The following is a 22,425-nucleotide window of genomic DNA, read 5'->3' as shown; positions in this document are numbered from 1 at the left end:
ATGCTTTCATTGATCTTTAATTTGCCTGGAATTTACTTTGATGTATATATTGTGAATGGAGTGAAGCAAGAACACAACTTTCTTTTCCTAAAAGCCAATTAATTTTCTCAGTGTCTATTTATAAATGATTTTTAGTGTCATTATTTTCTATTTCAGGTTCTGTCTTCTCAGGTCTGTTGGTCTGTTTTTTTCTTGTACCACTAGTCTTTGCCCTAAGAACCATTTATTTTTAAATGGGTTTCTTATATTTTGTGGAGCGGGTGAAATATAGGTACTTAGCTATGGGTTAAATAATTTATCATCATTTGGGACAGCTGCTCTTGTTTTTCAAATAGTATGCATGAACCGTCAATTTCATAATCAGAATACGAGTTAAGATTTTGGAATTCTGAACCCCAGTCTTGGCTTACCAAATCAAAATCACTGGGCTCAAGAATGTAATTTTTACAATCTCCTCAGGTAATTCTAATGTACACTATAATCTGAAATAGCTTATGATACAATGTTAAATGAAAAGCAGAATACATCTATGCTCTGAGTCACCTCTACTTTAAAAGTATTCATGTTTTTAAAGTAAAAGTAAACATGCATTCATGTTTAGGAAAAAAAATCAAGATTTCATGATTAACCTGAATTATAGAATTATGGATAATTATCTTTGGATTTTTCAACTTGCTCATGAAGAACACATATTTCCTCTAAAATAAGGAAACAGTCATTTTAAGATATAATATGGCTATGAATACTATATCATAAAAGATAAATGATTTAATGATAAGCCAGTACATGTATACAGTTGAATACAAAAGATCTGTGTGGTTTTACTGTGATAAAAATGTATATGGACAACAATGCCTGAATAAAGCCCTCCTGGACCATCCTTCTCTGTACCTCTGGCCCTAATACCAAAGGCAGCTGCCTGAAGGTATTAAAGAGAGAGCAGATGCAGGCAAATTCAGTGGGAGTCCACAGTCATAGGTCAGAAATCACCCAGAATGAACCCTTGCTTCTCAGCTTCAGGTTACGTACGGTCAACAGGGTAAGCTGGTAGAAACATTGCAGCCTTTCCAGCCTGGAGCACCAAACGCTGAATTCGAAGAAACCATGGCCACTGGACAGAGAATGGGAATCTGAAAAGGAAAAGGGCCAGAGAGGGGGATCTCAAATTTACTGTCGTAAAATCATCCACAGTATTCTCTTACCCTCTTTTCAGTGTCTGTAGGCTCTGTCGCGATTCTGCTCATTTTGTTCCTGATTTGTGTTCTTTATTTTGATCTGTCTGTATCAATTCTTGGCTTCCCTAATTTTCTGAATTATCTGTCCACTTTATACACTGATGTCTGCTCATCCTTATTTCCTTTCTTCTACCTACTTGGAATTTAATTAGTTCTTTTTCTAATTTCATAGGGTCAAAAGTCGGATCACTGATTTGAATTTTTCTTGTTTTCTAATTTAAGTTGTAAATTTCCCTCTACTGTAGATATCTGATAGATGTCCTCAATATGTTTAGTTTGTTTTGGAATGGTTAAATTATTTTCTGTTAAATTTAATAAGCAATGTTTATTTCAGGAAACTCATTATCTGCAATATTAGAAGGAGAGGCACGGTTAACTTTCTTGAATAGAGGTGAAGATTATGTAATGACAATGCCATATGCTCATTGTAAAGGTAAATATTTTCTATACTTGTTAGATTTCCCCTAAATCTTCTTTTTAAGTAAATGTATTTGACTGTAATTTGTTATGTTTTGAGATTGATGGAGTTACTTGGCCTTTTGTTTGAAAGTGTCCTTGATTTACAGATACGCAAGATCATTGTTATCATCTGCTGAATACTTCTATGGTGAATTAATTCACCACAATAGACTTTCTGTGACATGTATATTAGTTTGGTAGAGACTAATTTATAATAATGGAATTTCATTTGCCTTATCTGCAAGTTGCAAAATTTGATGAGACTATTATTTCAGAATCTTTGAAAGTGATTTTCATTTTTTTGTACCATTACCCATTCCTTTAACTATCAGGACAGGACAGGCATTCAACTATTCTGTGCACTCTACATTTATAAACACATCTAATCATTCCAGTAGCCCTATAAATTAGGTAATATTATCTTTGTTTGATGGACAAGCAAACAAGGCAGAAAGAGGTTAGCACAAGCTCTGCAGTCTGTACTGTAGTTCTATATGGCATCATCTTAAACACTGTGCTCCATCATTACCTATACCATCCTTTCCAACCCATTTCTTAAAAATAGCTTTTTAGGGTAATTATCCTCTATTTTAGGAACTGATTCATGACAACATAGAAATTACTTAATATGGCCTCATTTCACAGATGAAAAAACTTGTAAGGGTTAGGAATCTTACCTAAAACCAGACCAGCTAGTTAGTAAGAATGTTGAGACTAAGCTCTGGGCTATTTGAGCCCATCCATTGTACCATGAATCTACCTGGTACTAAGCACAAGAGTGCCAGCTTGTGGCCTGAGGCTGGATGATTCTTGGAGCTTCATGTGTGGTTCTTGAAATAAGCAGGAAGTGAAACACTTGAAATCATGATTTGATAAATATATTTTTTAAATTTTGGAATAAGTAAAATGATATTTTATGTAGATAAATACCTGATGCCAGACCTAAATAGCAACAGGGAAAACTTTTCATAGCACTGCTTATATTGCAGGGAAAAAAGGAAATTATAGCCTCTTGTGAATGAGGAAGTTATTATTTTCTACCTTTGTATATATTTTCTAAGATGTGTTCCCTAAATCAGTAGTCTCCAATTATTTTATAAAGCAAGAATTCCATAGTCAAATAACTTGGAAACATTGCATAGTCTGTTCCTCTCTTGAAAATTAGCATTGTGTATTTACATATTAAAGACTGCCATGGGAGTTCAGTCCAACTTGGAAGGCATTATGCTAAGAAGTAAAGTCAGATAGAGAAGGACAAATACAGTGTATCACTTATACATGGAATCTAAAAAATACAACAAACTAGTGAATATAACAAAAAAAAAAGAAGCAGATTGGCAGATATAGACAACAAACTAGTGGTTACCAGTTGGAGTGGATTTTAGTGGTCGGGAAGTATAGGGCACAGCTATTGGGTGTAAGATAGGCCCAAGGATGTGTATACAACATGGGGAAAATAACCAAGATTTTGTAATAACTGTAAATGGAAAATAATCTTTTAAAAATTGTATGAAATTTTTTAAATTTTTAAAAATTCAATCTGAAATGTTGTTTAAAAAATCGAATTGAAGAAAGACCTGTTATAGTATGATTTATGCAAAATGAGCTTATATAGTTTCTGTGCATACATGGTAAAAATATACAAACTATGGAAATTAGTCCAAGAACATACACATACACACAGGCTGTTTAACTCATCAAACTCAGAATTTCCCCAGCTTTTAGTCAAGTGCCAAAATGGGGAGATTTTTAAATTTATCTTACACAGTTGATTATTGTTGTTTGCAGTACTTTTTATAATGTCACCATAATGCTTATTGTTACGCTTATTGTTGCACTCCAATGTGAAATTAATGAATGCCAAACTATTGCTCCTAGAGGAAACACATGGTGAGGTTCTCGTGAGCCTTCTGTCACTGTATTTTCATTACCCAGTCAAAACATAACTTTGTTTTTATATGTGTGCTTAGTCGCTCAGTCAATGTGTGACCCCCCATGCCCTGTAGCCCGCCAGGCTCCTCTGTCCATGGGGATTCTCCAGGCAAGAATACTGGAATGGAGCTATGCCCTCCTCCAGGAGATCTTCCAACCCAGGGATCAAACCCAGGTTTCCCGCATTGCAGGCAGATTCTTTCGAGACAAGGATTGCTTTCTTTATCATGGCATATGTTTTTGATTCATTAACATGGAATTAATAGCCAGCAGCACTATAACGCATGCCTAAACCAAGCATTAACGCACATATTTGCTCTGTAAGGCACATCACAGTCTTCTGTGCTTAGGAACACCAAAGAGCACTTTAGCACTACGTTTGGGGGATTGTAAATAGTAAAATCACCAACAAGAAGTACAAAAATGTGGCACTGAATACACTGCATAAAAGACTGCATGAGCAGTGAAACCAGAAGTCAGCATCTCGCCTTGTTTGACTTCAACTCCAGTGTGCGCATTGGACAATTCAAATATTTCACCCACTCTGCACACATCCATGAATGACTGCAAAAATAAAAAAATGCTCTGGGTAGGGACTACTAACTTATTTTGGTGAGAATAGGGAATTCCCTGGTGGGAATAGGGAATTCCATGGTTAGGACTTTGACTTTCACTACAGGGGGCATGGGTTTGATGCTTAGTGGGGGAACTGGAAACTAAGATCCTACATGCTGTGTGGTACAGCTTTAAAAAAAAAGAAAAAGGTATTTTAGTGAGAGTATTAATTTGCAAATGTAGAATCTGCAGATAATGTGGATCAACTATTATCTTTTTAAATCTTTCAGAACCAACTTTGTGTGTATATTATAGATTGTTATTGGATAGGATAGAATCCTCTTGGATTATTAGTTTCTACTAGAAGGAGATTAAATTGTTAAGTTCTGCTTATGATAAGCCAGTGTCTCTCTCTTCAAACTTTTGTCAAAAATTTTTTTTTGTTGTTTAGGAATTCTTTATGGCACAATGACACTGGAGCTTGGTGGAACAGTCAATATTACATGTCAAAAAACTGGATACAGTGCAATACTTGAATTCAAACTAAAGGTTAGTAGAGAATGATAGGAGGTATCACCTAGTTAAAGAGGAGCTATGCTATAAATATTGAACAAAGAGCACAATTTTGTTCCTATTTGAAAACTAAATATAAGAACACAGAATTAATGAAAAGGCAGCCTTGGAAGATTCAAATCAATAGAAAGCTGGATTTTCTTAGTTAATAAAACTGTTGGCGAGTGAGTGAGTGAGTGAAAGTCTCTCAGTCGTGTCTGACTCTTTGCAACTCCGTGAACTATACTGTCCATGGAATTCTCCAGGCCAGAATACTGGAGTGGGTAGCCTATCCCTTCTCCAGGGGATCTTCCCAACCCAGGAATTGACTGGGGTCTCCTGCATTGCAGGCAGATTCTTTACCAACTGAGCTATCAGGTAAGTCCATAGGAAATTTAAGAAGAGAATGAATGGAAATTTCTTAGTAAATTGAAGCACTGCTTTACAGAATACCAAAAAATATATATCTGAAAAGAAGTATGTATCAGCTTGAGCTATAGCTGTGTACATTGAAGGATTTGTATTACTTATTATTTCTGACTTAACATATTCTGAAATTTGCAAGCTTAGAAACAACTGTGTTCTGTTTCTTAATGGTTCTGTGGGCCAGGAATTTGGACAGGGCATATTGGGGATGGCTTGTCTCTGCTGCATGATGCCTGGGGCAACAGTTACGCAGGCTGTGAGAGACTTAACAGTTGGGGGCTCGATACATCTGAAAGCTCATCACTTACATGACTGATGACATGTAAGTAATGTTGAAGTGACTGAAAGACTGGGACTGCAGATCTGAGCATGTGGTCTTGTCTTCCTCACATCAAGGGGACTTTCATATAGTTAGACTTCTGCTGGGCTCAGGATTCCAAGTACAAGTGTCCTTGTGAGCAAGACAGAAGAGACACTGCTGTCCATGACCTAGCCTCAGAGATCAGATTACATCATTTCCACCATTCTCTACTAGTAGAAGAGTTACAAACCCACCTAAATGCAAGGGGAAGGGATATAGACCACCATTTCTCAGCGAGAGGATGGATGCCAGGCTCTCACTGAGGAAGAGCGTGTGGGCTGAGGAGGGAGGAGAGATATAGTTGAGGTCATCTTTGGAAAATTCTGTCTGCCTCAGCCTGGAAGGGAAATTTAAGATCCTTTCACAGTATCATTTGTTGATGTAGCACAGCATTATTTTTAGATAAAAATATTTCTATGAATTAATGCTTACAACCAAATATTAGTTGTAAGTATCAGCTATCTTGATATCCAGCAGATCAGCAGCTTTGCTCTAATAAAAAGGATCTCTTTAAGTATTATCTGATGCAGTGCCCTTTGATTTTTTTCCTTCTTGGCAAATGATACTGAAAACCATGACTGAAAAGGTCTTTTCTTCTAATTGAATTTCAGAAGTATTTGGATTGAGTGTTGTTTTATTGGTTTGTTTTAAAGGAGGAGTTCCTATTAAATATACGAGTTAAGTCTCTTATGTTTACTGAGTTGTTATTGTGTAAAATACTGCAGCATGGATAGAGAGCAGTCTTGAGTCGAGAGAGCCCAAGACACGAGCCAGTTATTTCAGTGTTAGCTCTCTTAGCGTGTTTACTTGGACCTGTATAGTCTGCTTTTATCTGTTTACACACAGCAGTAAATTTAAAATTTTTACTGAATATATCTGACTAAAATTTGAGTCAGTATTTCACCATTTGTGCCTCAACAGCACTGAATAGTTATACAGTCACTTTTTCGGTTGGTTTTTTGTTTTTGTTTTTTTGTCTACATTGTATGTAAATATATTAAAAGTAAAATGTTTCTTCAACATTTTTTCTTTTAAAAGCCATTTCTAGGTAGTAGTGACTGTGTTAATCAAATATCAGGTAAACTAAAATTGGGAAAAGAAGTACTAGCTACTTTGGAAGGACATTGGGTAAGTATTTTTATATTTTAGCTTTACAAAAAGAATTTTATTCAGTGGGAAAAAATTAAACATCAGATTTTATAAGTTCACTTATTCCATTTCTAAAAGCATGACTATTCAACGTAAGCTTCAACTTAAATATTTTGGTGTTGCTCTGTTATCAGTAATATTTAGTTTAATATTTGAGCTTTCTAAAACCTTAAATCAATAAAAATAGCTGACATTTTTATATCACTTATTATGGAGTGCATTGTTTAAAAATGTTACTTATATTAACTCATTTAATATAGTGATCTTATGAGGTGAGTGTTATTATTTTGTTCCCATTTTACAGAGGAGGACACTGAGGCACAGAGAATTTAAATAATTGGTTCAGAGTGGTGAAGTAAGATTCCCAGCCTAGACACTCTGGTTCCAAGGCTGTGCTTACACACCACAGTATACTGCCTCTCACCAGAAGAGGCATTTCCAGTAAGAGTTCTAGTTCCTTCTGAGGAACTGGGAAAAGATAAAATGTTTTTTGAGACCAGTGGCTTTTATTTACTTCTCTGATGACCTAAATTCACATTTATGTAATTTTTCTAAGAGGAGCTTATTAAATTAATAAAAAAAAGGATCATATCATGCTAGTGCCAAATGCATTCTAACTGTTAACTCTAGTATATGCTTTTTTCTGCATTATAATCAGAAATGATGGGAAATATGTTAAAATGAAGGTAGACCTAGAAACTCAACTTAGAGGTCACAATGCTCTGTTATTTTTAGAATTTACTTTTATCTGAATATCATTTGGAAAAAAGATAGAACTCTTTTTAAAAAAATGAAATTTATGAGATTGTGCTCAGATTTTTAATGCAAGAAACGCTCTTAGCTTTTTCCACGTATATTGAATACGCAGGTGGTCTGCAGCACCTCATACTGGTCTACAGTACCTATAGCAAACACTATGCTACTTTGACGATTCAGATATTAAGTGAAACTTGTGAAAACTCACAAACTTTTTGTCTATTCAACCAGACTTTTAAGGACAAGTATTATATATTTAATCTTAATGTTTTCTTTTTTTTTTATTTTTTATTTTATTTTTAAACTTTACATAATTGTATTAGTTTTGCCAAATATCAAAATGAATCCATCACAGGTATACATGTGCTCCGCATCCTGAACCCTCCTCCCTCCTCCCTCCCCATACCATCCCTCTGGGTCGTCCCAGTGCACTAGCCCCAAGCATCCAGTATCGTGCATTGAACCTGGACTGGCATCTTGTTTCATACATGATATTTTACATGTTTCAATGCCATTCTCCCAAATCTTCCCACCCTCTCCCTCTCCCACAGAGTCCATAAGACTGTTCCATACATCAGTGTCTCTTTTGCTGTCTCGTACACAGGGTTATTGTTATCATCTTTCTAAATTCCATATATATGCGTTAGTATACTGTATTGGTGTTTTTCCTTCTGGCTTGCTTCACTCTGTATAATAGGCTCCAGTTTCATCCACCTCATTAGAACTGATTCAAATGAATTCTTTTTAATGGCTGAGTAATACTCCATTGTGTATATGTACCACAGCTTTCTTAATGTTTTCATAACAAGAGATTTGGGGCTTTTAGAAAAGTACTTGTTGTATTTGTTTTAGAAATGTGTTTTACTGGGATTAAGTGTCAAGAAGAAATGGTTATTACTGAACTACATAATTCCCTTTTAAATAAAGACAATTCTTTACATTAATTTTTAATATCTTTAAATACAGGATAGTGAAGTTTTTATTACTGACAAAAAGACTGATAATTCAGAGGTTTTCTGGAATCCAACACCAGACATTAAGCAGTGGAGATTAATAAGGCACACTGTAAAATTTGAAGAGCAGGGAGATTTTGAATCAGAGAAGTAAGTATACCATTTTTCAGTTAACTTCATGAAAATCCAGAGTTTTTTTTCTTTTAATCCCTCAACAGTGTGATCACTTTTTTCTGTTTGAATTCAGCAAAGTAGTTTACTGTTTGTGAGATGTGACAGGATTTTGCTTTGGTGTATGTGAATATCAAGTAATTACAATACAAGTCCTGTTGCTCTTCTGCTCTAAATTAAGGATTCCTATTTTTTTCCTTTCTCTTCTTATCTGCTCCAGGGCCTATTTAAAAAAAAAAAACAAAACTTTTTTTGCTTGCATAAAATTACGGGACTAGGTCTTCTCTCCAGTGGTTAACACTCCTCACTCCCGGTGCAAGGGACACAGGTTCAGTCCCTGATCAGGGAACTAAAAAGACAGAAAAATACGGGACTAATGATTCTTGGTTTTTATCCAGCCATTTTCTAACCCGGGTTGAGCATGTGATACTCTAGGTGGAGGGAGCAGAACAAAATCTACTTTTGTTTTATTTTCTAAAATACAAAAATTACAGCACTGGATGTGCAGCTTCTAGAGGACTTATTGTTTGGAGAATAATTAAGGCCATAATTTCTTTTCTTAAATCATAAAATTCTTGCTCAATCTGGTATACTTTACTGGAATGGGTTGCCATTCCCTTCTTCAGGGTATCTTCCTAACCCAGGGATTGAACCCAGGTCTCCTACATTGCAGGAAGATTCTTTACTGTCTGAAACACTAGGGAAGTACCTCAAAAATATGGTATACATACTGCTCAGTTGTATTCTTCTATTCCTTTCTTTGTGTTAGGAGAAGGGGGCTGCTGTGTCAAAGACAGTCTACTAGGTACTTTATACTAGTAGAGAACAGTATGAGTTTATGCACACATATCATTCTCTTCTCATGAGGATTCAAGTCTACATCCACTTTCCTTCTATACTCAAAAACTGAGTTTGCCATGTTCTAAAAATTCTGTTTCAGGGGACTTCCCTGGCAGTCCAGTGGTTAAGACTTGACCTTCCAGTGCAGAGGGTGAGGGTTTGATCCCTGGCCAGGGGACTAAGGTTCCACATGCTTCATGGCCAAAAAAATAAACAGAAATAAAACAGAAGCAATATTGTAACAAATTCAATAACAACTTTAAAAAAATGTTCACATTAAAAGAAAAAATTCTGTTTTACTATAACCACATGATGCTCTCCATCAAGAGTGAAACATGGCCACGGCATACAACTATTTTTAAAACATGGATATAATTTAACATATGTTTACGATGAAGAAAGTGAGTTTTGGACAAGATAAGTAACTGTAAGTTCCCTAGCCACGAGGTGGCACATCTAGGATTATCTGATTCTATAGCCTTTATTTTTTCAGCCCCAACATACTGTCTTGCCAGAAGGGTAGAATATAGATATATTTTTATATATCTAATATGAAACTAAACTTTAGTAGGGGAAAAGATTTTACTTCTAATAGAAAAGTAGTCTTTTTTGTTAAATCAGTGATTCTCAACACTGGCTGCACATTAAAATCACTTGGGAAACATTACAAAAATAATACGTGGGCCCACTCCCATAGATTCCGATTTTTTAAATTCCCTGACAAATGCTGCATCCAAGATTGAAAAACATGACATTACACTTTTGTATCTTTGAGGCCAGTGGATCTTAATCAGCATGTACAAGAATCATCTGGGGAGCTTGTTAAAAATGTAGATTATTGAGCCTTCACTAGAGTTGTATCATCATGGGTCAGCACCATTTATTTCCGTATATTTAAGAACTCATGTAATAAATTTCTCTTGCCAAGAAAAAAGATTGGTCTCCACTGTCTTGCTGTATTTAAGGCATTACTTTTTATATCTTGACTTGTTTCTAAGCATCTGAGCTTTAGCTTTGTCAAAGCCAAAAACCCACATGGGCATCATTTCCTCTCAGGGGGACTCAAACCTACTCCATGTAGATTTGATTTTCTGTTGTTTTCTCAATGTTATTTTTGCACATGAATTAGACTCTGGCAGCGGGTAACTCGAGCCATAAATGCCAAAGACCAAACAGAAGCTACTCAAGAAAAGTATGTTTTAGAAGAAGCTCAAAGACAAGCTGCCAGAGAGCGGAAAACAAAAAATGAAGAGTGGACTTGCAAGTTATTTGAACTTGACTCACTTACAGGAGAATGGCATTACAAGTTTGCAGAGTAAGTAATTAAAAAGTATGTTACAAATAATATCTCATAGTTTTTTGCCTTTATTTCTAGATTTTTTATTGTTAGTATGAATAGTTTTTAAATTAAGTGATACATACACACACGCACACACACACACAAAGTATGAGATTTTGCCCTTGATGTTCATTATAAATCTGACTCTGTGATAATAGTTAGCCTATAAAATAAGCTGAGGATCAGAAGATTAGATGTAACAGATCTTAGTTTTATGGCTAAGTTTATAATTACCATTGAAAATCTAATTGTAGAACAGAAAGTTTCTAAAAAAGTTTTTGAGTGCTTTGCTTAGTCATTAAACAAGTGGTGTTTTTCTCATTTATGTAGTACTCGACCATGGGACCCACTTAATGATATGATACAATACGAAAAAGATGGTGTTATCCAGACCAAAGTGAAACATCGCACTCCAATGGTATGTACTCAAAAAGTAATTAGACTGCCAGTCCTAGAGGAACATCCTCCCTTTAGTTCTCCTGCACTTCCTTTGCTTCTTTGTCTTCAATAAATAGTTCTGAATTTCCACATGTAAAAGAATGAAGTTGGATCCCCTACCTCAAACCATACACAAAAACTAACTCCAAATGGATTCACAACCTAAAATAAGAGCTAAAACTATAAAACTCTGAGAAGAAAAAAGGAGTAAATCTTCATAATCTTTTATTTGGCCCTGTATTCTTTTTTATTGTTAGTATGAATAGTTTTTAAATTAAGCGATACATAAATACACACACACACAATGACATTAAAGGCAGGAGGAACAAGAAGAAGAAACAGATACATTGAACTTCATCAAAATCAATACTTTTGTGCATCTAAGGAGGCACATCAAAGTGAAAGACAACAGAGAATATTTGCAATAATTGATCTCGTAGGAGTTTAATACCTAGGGTATATATAGGACTCATTACTTAACCAAAAACAAACATTCCAAGTGAAAGATGAACAAAGGACTTGAATAGACATTTCTCCAAAGAAGATAGACACATGTCCAACAAACATGAAGCGACGCTCGGCATCATTCGTCATAAGGGAAATGCGAATCAAAACTGCAAGGAGGCGAGGTGCCACTACACACCTACTAGCATGGTAATAATTTAAAAATAGAAAATACGTGTTGAGAGGATGTGGAGAAATTGAAGCCCTCGTGCATTGCCCGTGGGCATGTGAAGTGGTGCGGCTGCTTGCAGCACGAGTTGGTGGTTCCTCAAAAAGCTTAACATTGCATAAGCCAGCAATTCTACTACAAAAGAATTGAGAACAGAGTCAAACATATACTTGCACATCAGTGTTCGTTGCAGCATTATTCTCAATAGCCAAAAGGCAGAAACAATTCAAGTGTCCATCAACAGATGGATAAACAAAATGTGGTATATGTTTACAACAGGCTATTTTTTTTTATTCAGCCATTTTTAAAAGGAATGAAGTTCTGTTACATGCTGCATCATGAATTAACTTTGAAAATAACATGCTAAGTGAAATAAATGAAACACAAAAGGATTGATGCTGTTTGATTGTACTTATATAAAATATCTAATAAGCAATTCATAGAAAGATTAGAGGTTACTAGGGACTGAAGGGAGGAGAGAATAGGGGTTACTGCTTAATTGTTACAGAGTTTCTCTTTGGAATAATGAATGTTTTGGAAGTAGTGGTGATGGTTGCAAAATATTATGAATGCACTTAATACAACTGAATTGTACACCTAAAATGGTTAAAATGGCAAAAAAAAATTTGTGTGTGTGTGTGTGTATGTAGGGGTGTGTATACATATATACATGTTATCACAATTTAGAATGTTTTTTAAATTTTAAATTTTGTTTCTTCCTTTAACAACACTATCATGATAGCGACATATAGGGCATCTATATTTCCTATCAGTAGAGTTTACTGATCACATTAAATCTTTGTCTACTGAGAGTTAGATTACTGACTCCCTGTCTCATTTTAAATAACTTCTCACCAGGCCTTATCAATCTCCTTATCTTTGCATCAGGCCATGTCAGTCTCTTGAACTACTATTTGACCTACTTCTCTAAGAATGTGGATTTGGATTCTAAATGTTATAAAATTTTAGGTTTCCATGATTTAAAATATGAGGGCACAGTGTAGGCTCAATCTAGAACCTGCCTTGTTTTTTATTTTCTGTAATAAAATTATACAAATTTCAATTTGAAGCCAGTGAGTAAGATTTGCAAAATTATTTCAAGGCATAGTTAACTGGGGATAATTCCTATTTAGAACAGTAAACAGATGAGAATAAAGACTTAAGACCACTGATTCTGTGTTTTTATAAGCATATAAATTGCCTTGCCCTTCTATTTCTAGTTTCTTCTCACATATTTTATTCTAAGGAAAATTTAGTCCTAATTGATGGTTAAATACACTTTTGAATTTTGTACATTTACTCAGATATTTACAGTAAGTTTAAATTATGCTCTGCATGACAATAATATCATTTCCATTTATTGTAAGATGCTTTCTACATTATCCAGGTATTATTAAAACTTTTAGGTAAATAATTTTGTTGGAAACCCAACATCATTCGGTGAGAATGTTTGTAATGTTGGAAACAGGCCTGATCTTAAAGTAGCACTGTTAAATTAGCATTCAACTAGAGGTGCTAACTTGGGCTTCCCGGTGGCGCTAGTGGTAAGGAGGCTGCCTGCCAATGCAGGAGACGCAGGAGACGTGGGTTGAGTCCCTGGGTTGGGAAGGTCCCTGGAGTAGGAAATGGCAATGCACTTTTCTGATTATACCAAATGTACTAACTGTGCAGTTAGAAAAGTAGGGTATCTGTATTCATATTTGTGTGTGCATAAAAATATTTCTTGAAAGATACACAGACTAATAGCATTGAGTATCTTTTTAGTGGGGGAGAGACTGGGTATATATGGATCAACAGTGGGGAGGAAACCACTTCACTATAAATTTTCTTCTACTCTTCAATGTTTGTGCCAAATTAATATTTCCTATTAACATGAAATACTTTGTATAAGTGTATCACATCCTGTTAAGTTTTAATTAGACTGTTTCATATTTGTTTTTATTTCTAAGTATTGTGCCCATGAACAGTTTTGACAGTTGTACAACATTGATCTTTAGTTACAAAATTCAGCACAAATTCACATAAGAACATGATCTTTTGCTTTCAGGTTAGTGTCCCAAAAATGAAGCATAAGCCTACCAGGCAACAGAAGAAAGTGGCAAAAGGCTATTCCTCCCCAGAACCTGACATCCAGGACTCGTCTGGAAGTGAAGGTAAAAATATTTATTGCAGACTATTGATTATAAAGAGTCTAAATTTTTAAAAGGATATTACTATACTGTGATATATTAAAATGGTTTTCATATTAACTCAAGAAGATTTGTAAGTTTTGGTAGGGGATAGGGGTGATGTGCAAGAAAAGCTTTTTTAGATTATAGATAAATTTCAAAACCAGGCCACAAGGTAAAGTCGTAGAAATGAAAAAAGGGGAAGCATGCAAATCAAGAACCACAGCAGTAGTAGCCCCTATGCCTTGTTAGCTTCTGGAAAATTGTTGTTGGTTTCCTAGACTCAGCACAGGCACCATTTCTCGAGTTTCGGGTTCAGTTCCATGCTTCAGAAGGTTTTCATTCTCATAGTAAATTACTGTGGTGTTTAGAAATCACAGACAAGTAAAAATATAACTGTATCAAAATTATGAACTAAATTAACAAGTGTGCCATTTCCAAGTCACATAATTTATAAGCTGTCTTGGACTACACTGAGATGTAATCAAAGATTAAGGTAATGTCTGAGACGTTATGAGAAAATAAAGGTTTTTTGTTAAAGCCGTAGTCTTTACTAAGCTTACACTAAAGCTGGGGAACTCAGTTTTACAGAGATAATACTAGAGACGAAGAAATGGTAAGTGCTAAGAAATCAGTAGATAACAAATAATAAAGAGTTTAAAGGAAAGGGAGCTGAATTCAGTTTGAGGGAAGGTTCTTGAGGGGAAAGGAACTCTGATGAATTATTAGGATTTTTAATGGATGATAGCAATCTGGGCTTGACGGATGCAGGTGAGTAGACAAGATAAAAGAGGAGTAAAATGAATAAAGTTTTTCTAAAAGCAGGAGTCACGTGGTACCATTGTGCTCAAAAGGAGAATATTATTTATGCTGTTGTTCCCATTTCACAGTAAAGGAAACTGAGGCACAGGTTAACCTGCCCAAGGTCATATACCCTGTAGTGCAGTATATATATGTTATATATGCAGATATTCTGACTCCTTAATTCATTGTCTTATCCACTCCACTATATTACCTATAATGTATCAGCTAACATTTATTCAGTACCTAACATGGCTGTTTAAACACACATTACTACAACCGTGTAAGTTTTGAGTATTATTATTGTCCTAAGTTTACAAATGAGATAGCTGAGACCTGGCGAGAGATTAAGATCTAAACAAAAATGGAAAGGAAGGAATGGATACTTGAAGGGATTAAAAAAATACCATACACTTTGTTGGTTGACAATAAAAATTTGTAGAAGAGATACTAAAACCAACAGAAAAGTTTTAAAATGTGGGTGACTAAGGAAATAAAGATGACGTTAACACTTAATTTTAAAAAACTGAAAAGGGTGCTCAAAAAGCTGACTTCTTCATATGTTTACAAGTAGGCAAGAGATGGAAGAGTAATACCTCCCCCAGATTAATATATGTATTTTTAAAGAAATATTTTTGTCTATTTTAATTGGCTAAAAAATAAAACTGATTCAACCCAAAATTTAACTAGTTTATGGTTACTTGTCATATATCTATAGTGTTCTAGTTTTGAACTATGATTGAAACTTCAAAAATCCCAAGTATTAGGAGTAGTATGTTAGTCTCTAAACCATAAAAATAATGTCTAGGAAAATTTTTATTACATGAGAATCATTAATCTGAAATGTAAATTGTTTATAATTAAATATGTCCACTATTTTCACTGTGTTTATTCTCAATGTCTTTTTAGCTCAATCAGTAAAACCAAGCGCAAGAAGAAAGAAAGGGATAGAACTGGGAGACATTCAAACTTCAATTGAATCTATTAAACAAACACAGGAAGAAATTAAAAGGTAATCTATACTGACAGTGACTATTCATTTGAGTCCAGAGGAGTTAAAAATCCTGTTACGTAGGAAGTCATATGCAAACTTTACATTTTTATAACATTTCTAAGCTAAACCAGAACCCTGGCTTCTAACACCGGATTACTGAAACATAGGAAATTCCTTTGGCACTGAAGTACTGGGGGAGAGAGGGAGGTTGTTTTGTCTCATCTGTGAGGCTAGAATTGGAATCTCATCTGACTGCTGTAGCATACTATAGGAATGTAGCTGAGTTAAATGTGGAAGTGGGATGGTTTTTGAGAACGTCAAGGCTTCCACAGTCCTTTGTACATGGCTAATTTTAATTGGAATGTACCAGTTGTTGAAATACCAAAATATGTTCATAACAGTGGGTGAGACCTTCTAGTGTTGCCTTTGCATTTCCCCCACACTCACCCCCCGATGATCCAGCACTGAAAGGTTGTAACACCTAGGGAAGTTCCTTGTAAGGGAAGGTTCCTATCTATCACTAAGGCCAGCACAAGTTCAGATTAGTTGTATCCCATTGCTATAACAGATGTTAAAATTTTTTATATTGGCCAACCTGCTTTTGTGTATTCAGCACTCAGTGCTAACTGTTCTGGAGGATTTTTTTAAAGATATTTATTCTATTCTTGGTGATTTTATAGCTTATATTTAGTTGCTGTTTTCAACCTCATCTCTTGCCATTCCTCTACACTGACCCTGTGCTCTAGTCCTATGAAACTTCCCACATCTCCAGAATATAGTGTGCCCTTTCGTATAGGGGTTTCCCTAGTGATTCAGATGGTAAAGAATCTTCCTGCAATGTAGGAGACCTGGCTTTGATCCCCGAGTTGGAAAGATCCCCTGGAGAAGGGAATGGCAACCCACTCTAGTATTCTTGCCTGGAGAATTCCACTGACAGAGGAACCTTGTGGGCTACAGTCCATCGGGTTGCAAAGAGTTGGACATGATTAAGTGACTTAACACTTTTTTCTTTGGATCTTTACCCACAGTGAATCCACTTTTTAAACTGCCCTTCCTCCCACCTTGCCCTTCAAGAAAATCCCTGTTTATCCTTCAGAATATAATTCAAATGCTACCCTTTTAGTAACATTTCTGATCACTCATCCTCTCTGCACAGAGTTTCTAACTCTTCCACTTGGCTTGTATGGTTCCCATTAGTCTTTTACTATACTACTGCTGCTGCTAAGTCACTTCAGTCGTGTCCGACTCTGTGCGACCCCATAGACGGCAGCCCACCAGGCTCCCCCGTCCCTGGGATTCTCCAGGCAAGAGCACTGGAGTGGGTTGCCATTTCCTTCTCCAATGCATGAAAGTGAAAAGTGAAAGTGAAGTCGCTCAGTCGTGTCAGACTCTTAGCGACCCCATGGACTGCAGCCCACCAGGCTCCTCCGTCCATGGGGTTTTCCAGGCAGGAGCACTGGAGTGGGCGCCATCGCCTTCTCCACACTGTACTACAGAGTTGCTGACTGTGGGTCTGTTTACCTGCCCCCACTCCACCCAGTCGGACTGTGAGCTCTCTGAGAGCAGGGAGCATGTCTTCTGCATCTTGGCTTCATCAGTCCTTATATAAAGTGATCACATTTCCTAATTTCATTATATTTATAAATTAATGAGCCTACTTGTTCATTTTGCCTCCTTTCTGCTTCTATACTGGGAAAACACTTTAAAAGAAGGCATAAAAACAAAACATCTTCACTAATCAGCTTGTTTTAGGCAAAGTATTTAGAGTTGCACGAGGATAATGTAAGCTTGTATTGCGATTAAATTAACATTTTATTTTTGTTAGCATATGAAATGCCTACCGAGCTTTCTTCAAGTAAGAAATATCATAAAATTTGTTTTTTTCCTGATAAATAAAGGATTTTTATCCATCTCTACCTTTGTCTCCCTAAAAAAAGATAAAAGAACCTTAGTGGACCAACTGAGAAGCAAAATTTTTGTTTTAAAACCACTGTGATAACAAAGAAGGTGATATATTTTAAAGTCTGCAAACTTTAAGAATTATGTTTGACATGCTTATTCACTCAGTCATGTCCAACTCTTTATAATCCTTTGCACTGTAGCCCACCTGGCTCCTCTGTCCATGGGATTTCCCAGGCAAGAATACTGGAATGGGTTGCCATTGCCTTCTCCAGGACATCTTCCCAACCCAGGGATCAAACCTGCATCTCCTGTGTCTCCTGCATTGCAGACAGATGTTTTACCCACAGTCATCAGGGAAACCATGCTTAACACACATCATGAAGTCATACATTTGGTACAGTGTGCAGTACAGATTCAGGCAAAACCTACTAGTGCTTCCACATAGCATGATCAGTTCCCTGTTCAGGGGGTGGTAACTGTTGGAACTGGATACAATTGAATTTTATACAGTTGAATTATGTGGCCATATATCAAATTGTGATTTCTCTGCTATCATTTTTTATAAGTAATTATTACATTTATTGTTCCTTATTTTTGTAGAAATATTATGGCTCTTCGAAATCATTTAATTTCAAGCACACCTGCCACGGATTATTTTCTTCAACAAAAAGACTACATCATCATTTTTCTCCTGATTTTGCTTCAAGTCATAATAAACTTCATGTTTAAGTAGAAGTCCTTTACAATTGAGTTAATGAACTGGAATGATCAGATTTGGCCTGGGACCAATGTTGAAGTTGGTTTGGTCTTTATTAAAACATCACAATATTTATAAAACTGAAAACCTTAGAAATAAATGTAGAAGTGTTGATTTTTCATACCTTTTATCCTTAACCTGAAACAAGAGCTATTCTATTTGATTATTAAAGTGAACTATGTGTTAAGTGCCAGAACGTTTCTAGCTTTTGTCAGAATGTGTCTACATGTGAGTATAATAAATCCACATGTATACACAATTGTGTCTTATATATACCTTAACAGTAATCTTTGTAGTCTATGGTATGTTCATGTAATGAAATATACAGCATTAATGTCAGTCATAACAAAAATACTATCGATCTTATATATGTAACAATCTATTTTCTTCATAAAACAGGCACAAAACTTTTATCAGTAAGGAGTTACAGAATGGGAAATAATGGGATACTAGGCATAAATAGTTCAAAACACTGTACTGTTAAAAAAAGATCATTTCCAAAGCATTCAGCTCGACTGTCTTCTTACAGAAAACAAACAAAATGTGTGGTCAAATTGAGACAAAGTGGCAAATTGCTTTTTTCAAAAGTTTACACAAGATTTTTTTAATCCCTAGAATTTAATATTTATAGATACAAGTATAAATATGTGTATATCAACAGCAGAAAACTGGTATGCAGCTACTTGGATCTATTGATTCTATCTTTCTTATCGTACGTATATAATACCCACTTAAGCACTTGCTGGAAAAAAGTGTGGGCAAACCTGATTGCTGTCCTTTTTTATTTTTTTAAACTCAGTTGGTCCAATAACATAGGCTAAATTCTAGAGATGTTTGTAGGGCATATAAAATGCTGATAATCGTGATTTTTCATTATGAAAACCTTTCTTTAGCTTTCATTTAGATTCTGGTGTGTTCAGTGAAACAGTAGAATAGAAAATATATATACATATATCTCCCATATTTTACTTCAAAAGCCAAATAAGAGAAGAGTGATAAGAAAAGACACTTAGTGTGGTGGTAATTATGCATTTTAAAATTGGTTTCTTTAAAATGTGCAATACGTTGAGCATCTAAGAAGAGCATCAAGTTCCGAAGTTTAATTCTCTGTTCTCTGCTTTCAGTAACTGCAGTCTGTGGCAAAACCACAGTTCCTCAAGGTTCCTTTTGTTCAGGCTCAGGCAAACATTTTCCCTAAATTTTTTATCAGTTTAATATTTTTACTTTATGTATCTTAGAATTCCAAAAGTAGATTTTGAAATGAAAATGAAGGTCAGAGAGGAAATAATTGCTCTGGCTACATTTGCCCTTGACTAAGAAGAGACTGTGAGATACTAGTGAAGTTATAGTCAATGTTTATGCCATGCTAAGCATACAATAAAGGAAAGATTACTAAATTATTAAAAGCTGAAAATGATAAGAAGAGCCTGCTTTGTTCCTCCTAATCAATATAGTGATCTTTAGTCTCCTTAGGTTTTATGAGGAGCCATTCCTCATGTATTTTTGGCAAAACAATAATTGTGAAAATGTTTTTTAAATAGATTATACGTAAATAAGATATACCTATACCCAATATAAGCATAGGTATGACTACACTAAACAGGTGGGTTTTTTGTTTGTACTTCATACTTGTTGATATCATTTTTGTACTCACTCTCTGTTACCAATATTATGCTCAACTGCCTATTCATTAATATATATTTTGTAAATATTGTACAACTCGATCCTTTTTTATGGCTTAAATTAGAATTAATTTATATAAGTTGATTGGCTGATCACAATAATAATTTCATCTTTAAACCCTGAAAACTTAATGTTTCTTTGTTGGTAAACTCCCTTTTGGGGCTTTAGGCTTATCTACTTGTATGCTACTTTCATTTGGTCTTAGTGTTTTATTTGTATGGTTATCCTCTAAGACTAGAGAGGGAGTTGTTTTCTTTATTTTTAAAACTTTTCTTGTTAGGGCAAATGTTATGGGTTCTTATTATCCCAGGAGTCAAAAACTATTTCATGAGAAAGAGCAGGGTTACTCATGCTGTTTCTTATACACTAAAAGCATATGTCTAATCTAATAGTCTTACGCTTTTAGTTATATGAGTTCCTTTCTGTGAACTGAATACAAAACTCAGGAATTGGTGGCTTAGTTTTAGATCAGTTCTTATACTAGGCTTAGTATGTGAATCCTTTAAAACACATAATGAACTTTGTATTTAGCCATGTATGTAATTGACTTTGAATGTTCTCTACCTGAGATTAATCTTCCTTCACACATGGACTCATAAAAATTATGATTTACAGTTCCCAGTTATCTGAGAGTCTCATGATGGTTTCTAGGATTTAAGACCTATAACCAGTTTTTTTTTCTTTTTTTCATTTAATCAAAAATTTTATTTTTTCACTGAAAAATTTAAATAAGTAATAGTTATTGACATGTGCATTTTTGTTTTAGTTATTAAATATACTATGCCTTCAGTTATCCACCATTTAGTGAGATGTAGCTGGCCCAAGAAAAGACAATAAATTAGGGTGTGTGATATAAGTAAGTTTCAGCAGTAGATATTTCATTTGTATTTCCTATCACTACTTTTTTGGTATTACTTACAAAGGTACAGTGTAATTTGTGTTACCATTCCATTGAAAACGCTGGCCTTGTAAAATACAGCTCTCATTTAGTATTCATGCTTTTGTGCCTTTAAGAAAATAATTTTTTGTCATTTTTGTGTTACAGAACTGTAATATGATTCAAAGTGTTTATAGGCTTAATTGTCATAAAAGGGTCATTTCTCTGTGTCACTTTATTTCCTCTTATATAGCTATAGTATGTTTAAACAGTAATGCCATACTTTTATAAGAGTTTGTCCATTTACCTATCTCAAATATATTCTTCACTTTCAGACATCACTGAACTAGACTTGTCAGATTATTCTGAGTATTGTTAAACAGTGCCTTTTCGATGGAATTCACACTGTTTTAGGATGTCAACTTGTGCCATATGTACACAAAATTATGTGGAGAAGGCAGTTTTAACTTTTTGAAGAATATCTTGGTCAAATATTTAAGAAAACAAATGTGTAAAATTCCATTTTTTCCAGTGTTTCACATTTCCAGTGAACAGTGAATATATTTGGGGGTTTTTGTTTGACATACAGTGATAATGACATTTGATGAGCCATGCATGATGCTGCAGATGATTTTGAATTATGTTAAATGCACAGAAATATTAAAATCAGCATTTATACCAAATTTTCCAATTTGAACCATAGCTGAGAGGGGAGGAATCCCACACAGATCACTAAGTTTACATTTGAACTTCTATCTTATTTGACTACGTGGAAAAAGATTCTTTAACCTGTACCCTGCCACTATTATGTAATTTGGTTTTATTTTGTGTACCTATAGTGTGAATTTAGTATATTAAATTTACTTTTTGTCACTCTTAACATGCTGTTTGTTTTGTTACAGTTTTAATTGAAGATGGACTGTTAAAATTGAATAGGACCAGTGTCTCCTTAATATGATTAACATATTTAGAAGAGCCACAAGAAACCCATGACAAAATGAATGTGAATATACTTTATAAAATATTTAGAAAATTTTCTTTCTGAATTTATCATGAAAAATTATTTGAGAATTACAATATTAAATTTAAAGAAAAAATGCCATGAAACATTTGAACTGATGAGCCACACAACTTCAGTTGAAATTTTTTACTTTTTAGCATGTTAACTATACATCTAAGTTAAATATCCTGTTTAATGATCATTTATAAATTCAAACACTGGTCAGTTTTGTAAAACAGAATAAAAGTATGTTATTTGCAGTGTAAGTACAGCACACTGTCAAGTTATTTTCCTTAAGGTGCATAGTAAATGTACAGATAGTCATAGGCAACTGTTTTGTAATGTATTACATTTCTAATCTGTTACTCCTAACCTACTATAAATGTTTGCAGAGACAAAAGAAT

At 34.8% G+C, this 22,425-nt stretch overlaps 1 protein-coding gene across 7 annotated transcripts in view; it reads left to right on the top strand.

Annotated features, from left to right (window-relative positions):
* Window positions 1-21,901, top strand: part of OSBPL8 (oxysterol binding protein like 8) — a 166,368-nt gene extending 144,467 nt beyond the window's left edge. For all 7 annotated transcript variants that reach the window (XM_061415563.1, XM_061415561.1, XM_061415562.1 and 4 more), the window contains 9 exons: window positions 1,570-1,668; window positions 4,633-4,730; window positions 6,559-6,648; window positions 8,392-8,528; window positions 10,519-10,704; window positions 11,059-11,146; window positions 13,887-13,992; window positions 15,718-15,820; window positions 18,305-21,901. In XM_061415563.1, the coding sequence (XP_061271547.1) occupies window positions 1,570-1,668; window positions 4,633-4,730; window positions 6,559-6,648; window positions 8,392-8,528; window positions 10,519-10,704; window positions 11,059-11,146; window positions 13,887-13,992; window positions 15,718-15,820; window positions 18,305-18,437 (1,040 nt within the window). In that variant the 3' untranslated portion in view covers window positions 18,438-21,901. The remainder of the gene's footprint in view (window positions 1-1,569; window positions 1,669-4,632; window positions 4,731-6,558; window positions 6,649-8,391; window positions 8,529-10,518; window positions 10,705-11,058; window positions 11,147-13,886; window positions 13,993-15,717; window positions 15,821-18,304) is intronic.
* The last annotated feature ends 524 nt before the right edge of the window (window positions 21,902-22,425 follow it).

The sequence above is a fragment of the Bos javanicus genome, chromosome 5 (assembly GCF_032452875.1).
Source record: "Bos javanicus breed banteng chromosome 5, ARS-OSU_banteng_1.0, whole genome shotgun sequence".
NCBI classification, from domain to species: domain Eukaryota; kingdom Metazoa; phylum Chordata; class Mammalia; order Artiodactyla; family Bovidae; genus Bos; species Bos javanicus.
Note: the sequence above shows the minus strand (reverse complement) of the source record. Positions and strands in the feature narration are given on the sequence as shown.